Genomic DNA, 6,688 nt, shown 5'->3' on the forward strand with positions numbered 1-6,688 from the left:
GGCGCCGCCGCCCGCGGCCACCCCCGTGGCCGGGAGCCGGGCAGGTCGTGGTTTCCGAGTTGTTCGATGAGGCACCGCAGGAAACGTCTAGTTCTCAGCACCGAGGCCTTGGCCGCGGGGGCAGAGGAGGAAGCGCTGTGCTGCTGGTACAATGCGGGTAGCAGGATCCTTTCCTCTCGCTCCCTCTCCTATAGATGTATATATATTTCAATGACTTTGATCCGCCTTTTCTCTCCTCTCAGGCCCTTGCTAGCCTTTCCTGGAAGCTGATTTTATCAGTGCTGTTTTAAAATAGTTACAAAAGACAAGCTCTCCATTAGCAAGCCCTGGTTTGCACAGTGCAATTCCCCGGTGCATTTTCTGTGCAGTTCCAATATTGTTGCTGTGATCTTCTAGATTAAAATAAAAACTACATTGTGAATACTGGCCTTGGTTTGGAATTAGAAATGACATTTAATGTTTACCATTTTACACCCTAAATATTGCAGATGTGGGCACAAGTAAGGAAATATTGTGCAGTCACAGGATGTTTGTGTAGTTATTATGAAAGCCGTCATATCTCTAAAGTCAAAGCGAATTAGCTAATAGCCAAACTTATAAAAGAATATCTGCTTCATTCAGAAGTCCTCCCTCTGAAGTCTGTGAGGCTTGTACTTCTGAGGCATGTGAAAACTTCTGAAAATTCTGCCCCCGGGGATTGTCCATGTTGAGGCAGCTGACTTTAGGGTCCTATTTTTGGAACCTTCGGTGGAGATTTTAAATTGGATTTTTAGTGGGAATAGTGCCTGCATTGGTGCTGCAGGATCTTGAAGGCTATATCTAAGATTTGAGTAGAAAAATGGGGGGGGATATCATTCTTTTCCGGGGATAAGCTCCTTTTTATTAGATTTCATATACCATAAAAGAGCCATGTGGCATAAATAAGTGTCCTTTCATTTTTGCAGAACATTTTTAAGTAGTCCTTGTTGCCTTTCATGTTGCTAGTTTTGTTCACTGTCTTTTAGAATATCATCGGCAGGATTTCATGGGAGATAGCAGTCTCCTTAGTGGTGTGCTTCAGCACAGCTTGCAAGTACAGTTTCATGAGATGTTGTCCTGTTGCAAGTACTGTACATTGTCTGATTGTAAACTAAATGTATCCTCAAAGGTATATAGGAAGAAGTCTGTGTGTGAGAAAACTGTGAAGGATCACAACGTGTTAGATAAATCAGGGCTAAATGACAGTACTTATGATTTGTTCCTGAGGATGTGATTTTAATGAAGTGGCATGAGTTGGAGCAATATGTCTTCTGCCTGCGGTCTGGTGTAACTCAGTGTTGGATTCAGTGCTCTTTTGTGGGCATCCAAGGTTAGTAACCAGAATTAGGAATCAGTTCTGAAAATAATGGCATGAGCATGTCTGGATCTGAATATGCACCCTACAGAATGGACAAATATATCAAGAGGAGATACCAAATTTACAGTGAAAGCTTAAATAATTATTTCTTGTAAAGTATTTAGAGATCTTCTAAAATCCATGTTCAGTGATATTATTCACATATTTTCTTCTAACATAGCTGAATTTATCCTTTATTTCTATAGGTCAGATCTTGCCAGCAAACCGAAACACACCAAGTCCCATTGATCCCGAGACTATCCAAGTTCCCGTTGGCTACGAACCTGACCCTGCAGATCTTGCTCTTTCCAGTATTCCTGGCCAGGAGATGTTTGACCCTCGTAAGCGCAAATTCTCTGAAGAAGAGCTGAAACCACAGCCAATGATTAAGAAAGCTCGCAAAGTCTTCATTCCAGATGACCTGAAGGTAAATTGGGACTGGTGACGAGTTTGTTCATACAGACTGTATGACAGTTACTCTCTTGAGTTACAGGTTTGGAGCATGAATCTGTTTTCTCATGTAAGGTAAATCTGCCAAACTAAATCTGACTTTGTTGGAGAATAAAACTGTTAATGGTTCTGAGTAAGACTGAGGAGAGGATGTCCCTTATTAGTTACGCAACAGTTGAAATTCATGAGATCGATATTCATTTCCTTTGTATGCCAGAAACTTCCTGCCTGACCTTGGACAAGCTTACTTTGTCCCATATTTCCCACTTATGAAACAGTCTGATCATGTTTCCTTTTCCTCCATCCCCTGTCTATCTCTTCGGCATAGACTCTGAATTCTTCAAGGAAGAATCCTTCTCTTAGAGGGTCCATGGAGGTCCCTGATAATGACAGAATGAAGTTGTATTGTGTCTTGTTTGGAAGTTGCTTTAGCTCCATGTTTAATAATGAATGGGACTACAGTAATTACTATATTACACTATAGTAAACATTATTAATCTAGGTGAAAGAATCTAATCTAGTTGTAGGAAAACAGAATAAAATTATTCTGCCAAGAAGTATATTTTAATACAGTATTTAAAATATATTAAAGTAATATATCTTAATACCATAATAATACAATATTTAGAAAGAAAGAACACCCTTATCTATGCCTCTCACTGCTTCTGGGATGTGAAGAGCAAAGCGCATGAAGAGAGCAGAACAAATTGATCAACTGATTCATCTTATCAAACAACTGTGAAAATTGTCATTATTTGCAAAATTCTATTCCCAATATGTGATTTTCAAGAGGATCTTTTTTTATCAGAGGTAGGCAGTGCAGAATTTCATTCTGCTGTTGCTACTGCCCCCCAACACGCAGGCTGAAAGCCAGTTGGAGTCGATGGGCATCCCTGTCTGCGTGTGCAAAGAGACTGGGATGCCATGTGTTTACACCAGATTGGTGGCATTAGGGAAAGAAGCTGATGCTATTCGCTGTCTTTATCTCTAAGGATACTGTTGTGCAAGTTAAAAGCACAGAAATCACAATTCCAGTGGTGTTCAGGTGGTATGTTGCTGTCACTTTGTCTGTAGTATCCTCAGCTTTCGTTTAGAAAGGTTTATCTGCATCATACCATTTACTTACCTGGGCAAATTTTGCTACTAATGATGCTCTGTTGGCATCGCAGTGTGCTGAGAGGTCTGCCTAAAGAGTGGTGTTCGATACAGAAATGGCTACGTGGGTGTAAGGAGGCTGGAGTTTGCTCCTTAGTGCCATTCATCATTTTGTGATACCTCCTAGGTATCCTTATTCATCAGTGCAAACTTTTGCCAAAGGTGCTGTGGAAAATATCAGTATCTCACATGCAGCAGTGGGGCACATAAGTTTTCAGCCTAAGACCGAACTAGAAGTTCGTGGTCTCTCATTTCCCTGAGATAATCACATCAGTTGCCCTTGACTTATTTCAGAGTGCTTGACCCAAGTGCTGCTGCTTCTGCCCTGGCATGTGGAACGGCTGTTGAGTTCTGGGGGAGGGTAAGCAGATTAGACCAGTCAATCGTCTCTGGGTTGCATGTGATTTTGAAATGCCAGCCTTACCTCTTTCAGGCCTGGATTAAGGGATTTGCCATAGCAATTTGTTAAAATAAAGATGGATGAAGCCTAGGTGGCACACTAATAAATTGCTTAAAGCTGATTTTTATAGAGTGGCATGAGATGGGAAATTATAAACAAGATTTGGGTCATAGCTTTTTGCTGCATGCTTGTTTTTAAGAGGATTTTTGGGGGTCCCATCTAGGTACAGGTAAAGAGCAATTTAGAGATATGCTGGCTCCAAATCAACATTGCTGCACACCTCGTTAAGCTAAACTAATATAAAGCAGTTGTAGAGCACGTCTAAGCTCTTGCTTTGCAAGCAGCCAAAGAAGATGCAGAGCAGTGGTATTAGACCTGGCATGCTTCGTGCTGAAAGGCAGAGGAGTGGTGGGGTATTTGTCTATTCAGTGTAACGTAGGAGCGGATGGTTCCTGGTCCTTGTAGTGGATACGGTGCTGTGCTGCCATGCTCGGTGAAACAAGAGCCACACAAGCAGATGTAAGCATATAAAAATGGAGTAATGACTCTGCAAGGGGAAGTTGGAGCTATATGACTTGTCCAGGCAATTTGAGGGTTAAATGGCTGCACCACTCTTACTCTGCAGGGGACTGAATTTCACTTTTCATGAGAGATTCTGCACACTTTGTTTTACTGAGTTGGTCCAAATTTCTAGAACTTAATGCACTTTCAAAACAACATTGACACTGCCATTTTACTGAAGGCCACTTCATTTGAAGAGTGGAAAAATCAGGTAAAATTAAGTTGTGACTTTGGAGTTATTGATGCACCAATGCAACAAGGTGATTTCCTAGAGGCGAGTCTTTAGGGATGACACTTTGGGAATGTGTTAGCTTATGAAACTTCATAGTAGTAGACCTATTTCTGGTAAAATGCTTTTTTTCCCCACAGTCAAAGCCTACTGTACTAATCTCTTTGCGGATGGTACCAGAGCAGCCATCCTTGTGCCAAGGAATCCTCTTCCAGTGACTTGCTGTTCTAGGGTGCAAACAGGAACTCTTTGGGGCTCTGTGGAGAAAGAGCTTTGATCAGAGAAAAAGAGCTGAACAATAGACGAAATGGATGATAATCAACATAGAGAGTGATCCAGGTGTTGGCTGGCAAAGAAGAGGAACAGGGACATGCAAGATGTAATTAGAACTGCTCTGGCAACCAGTAGAGAGTGAGTCACCGCATGCGAAGGTGGATGTGCTAACTAGGTCAGCGTAGATGTGAGATGAATTGTACCACTGGAATATTGCTTCATTTTTCCTTGGAGGAATTCACAGTCAAGAGGATGAGGGGGTTAGCGTAAACGTTTTGACAGAAACATGCGCAGGCATCTGTGCTCACTGGATGGATTATGCCATGTAAATCTGTAACTTTTGTCCCAGCAGTACCTGGCCCTGTCAGGGCTCACTAGGCCAGGCAAGCAAAATCTGTGGAGTTAAGTCATCCCCAATCATAGAATCATAGAATCTTTGTGTTGAAAGGGACCTTCAAAGATCACCTAGTCCAACCCCTCTGCAATGGGCAGGGACATCTCCAACTAGATGAGGTTGCTCAGAGCCCTGTCCAACCTGACCTGGGATGTTTCCAGGGATGGGGCATCTGCCACCTCTCTGGGCAACCTGGGCCAGTGGTTCACACCCATCATTGTGAAAAATGTCTTCTTTCTATCTAGTCTAAATCTGCCCTCTTTTAGTTTAAAACCATTACCCCTTGTCCTGTCACTACAGGCCTTGCTAAAAAGTCTGTTCCCATCTTTGTTATAAGACCCCTTTAAGCCCTGGCAGGCTACAATAAGGTCTCCCCAGAGCCTTCTCTTCTCCAGACTGAACAACCCCAATTCTCTCAGCCTGTCCTCACAGCAGAGCTGTTCCAGCCCTCTGAGCATTTTGGTGGCCTCCTCCGGACCCTCTCCAACAGGTCCATGTCTTTCCTGTGCTGAGAGCCCCAGAGGTGGACGCAGCACTGCAGGTGGGGTCCTGGAGGGCTGTGGCTAAGAGCACATCCTGGTGGCTGCTCAGTTTGCTGAAATCTAATACCTTGTTTGTTTCTTTCTGTGTTTAATGAGCAGGATGACAAATACTGGGCAAGGCGTAGAAAGAACAACATGGCTGCTAAGCGATCGAGGGATGCTCGCCGGCTGAAGGAGAACCAGATTGCCATCCGCGCCTCGTTTCTGGAGAAGGAGAACTCAGCTCTCCGCCAAGAGGTGGCCGACTTACGGAAGGAGCTGGGCAAATGCAAGAACGTTCTTGCAAAGTACGAAGCTCGACACGGCCCTCTGTAAATTCAAGGGGGGCAGCGGGGTTTTTTTCTTTTTTCTTTTTTCTTTCTTTTTGTTGCGGGTTGGCATTTGAATAGATGGACAATGTGTTTCCTGTTTGATAGCACCACACCCAAACCAACCTTTCTGTCTTCAGCACTTTACCAGAAGCAGAAACAAAACTGACTTACTTGTTTTTTTTTTCGTTTGCGTATGCGTGTACCTGCGTATGTGTGCACATGTGTGTTCACACGTCTGTATATGTGTGTGTGTGTGCGTGCGCACGCATCTCAGCACTTCCCATTTTTATGAAGCCCTCTTCAAAGGGTGCCACATTTTTACCTGGACTGTTGAGAACCGCCATAGTAAGCTTTTTATTATATTTTTTCAGTGCTGCTTCAGATTAGGGGTTTTATGTTATTGTAACCAGTTCCATCCTCCTGATTTACTTGGAAAGATCCCAGTATAAATTATAAAAAAAGGAAAAAAAAAGAAAAAAGAAAAAAAGTAGATCTCAGTTTTTTCGAGAGTAACAAGCTATTGTTTAAATATGTCTAATCAGAAAAGTTAACATGCTAATAAAGTGCACAAATAATAATTTAGTACTACACTGCAGGAATATTAATTTATAGATTGCTTTTGTTGTATTTTAAGTTTTGGTGATAATTGTCTTCAGATTTAAAGTGCTGTTAGACTGAGTTAGCTATACTCATTATAGGTCTCATAATGGCTTCTCTATAGCTATTAAGGTTCCTTTTCTTTCCACAGACCCCAGGTAGGTAGGAGTACTATCGATAGACCACAGAGTGTGTACTTTGCACTGTCTGTACCTGAAGCAATAATCCTATTGTACGCTAGTGCGCATGCTGCCCGGATGTTCCTAGTGGACGTAGGATGGTGTCCCTACCCAACAGGAGTTTTAATGTCTTTAACAAGAAGTTAAAAAGTAAAAGACACATTAACGTGAGCATGCTAATTGTATCCCTGCTATAGGGAGCGCATGTTTAAGAAGCAGGAT

General features: G+C 42.5%; 1 protein-coding gene across 1 annotated transcript; it reads left to right on the forward strand.

The window, feature by feature from the left end:
• Positions 1-66: 66 nt before the first annotated feature.
• Positions 67-6,145, forward strand: LOC104624988 (hepatic leukemia factor-like). Its single transcript, XM_010292498.1, has 3 exons — positions 67-157; positions 1,582-1,802; positions 5,479-6,145. Exons 1-3 carry the CDS (start codon positions 67-69, stop codon positions 5,692-5,694), a joined length of 528 nt encoding a protein of 175 aa, XP_010290800.1. The 3' UTR covers positions 5,695-6,145.
• The last annotated feature ends 543 nt before the right edge of the window (positions 6,146-6,688 follow it).

Source organism: Phaethon lepturus, unplaced genomic scaffold (genome assembly GCF_000687285.1).
Source record: "Phaethon lepturus isolate BGI_N335 unplaced genomic scaffold, ASM68728v1 scaffold55408, whole genome shotgun sequence".
NCBI lineage: Eukaryota > Metazoa > Chordata > Aves > Phaethontiformes > Phaethontidae > Phaethon > Phaethon lepturus.

Bases quoted from the DNA above. Each gene is read 5' to 3' on its own strand.
- LOC104624988 (XM_010292498.1), top strand. From the start codon at position 67: ATGAGGCACCGCAGGAAACGTCTAGTTCTCAGCACCGAGGCCTTGGCC. The intron at 158-1,581 runs GTAGCAGGATCC...TTATTTCTATAG, and splicing joins GTGCTGCTGGTACAATGCGG to GTCAGATCTTGCCAGCAAAC. The intron at 1,803-5,478 runs GTAAATTGGGAC...TTTAATGAGCAG, and splicing joins TCATTCCAGATGACCTGAAG to GATGACAAATACTGGGCAAG.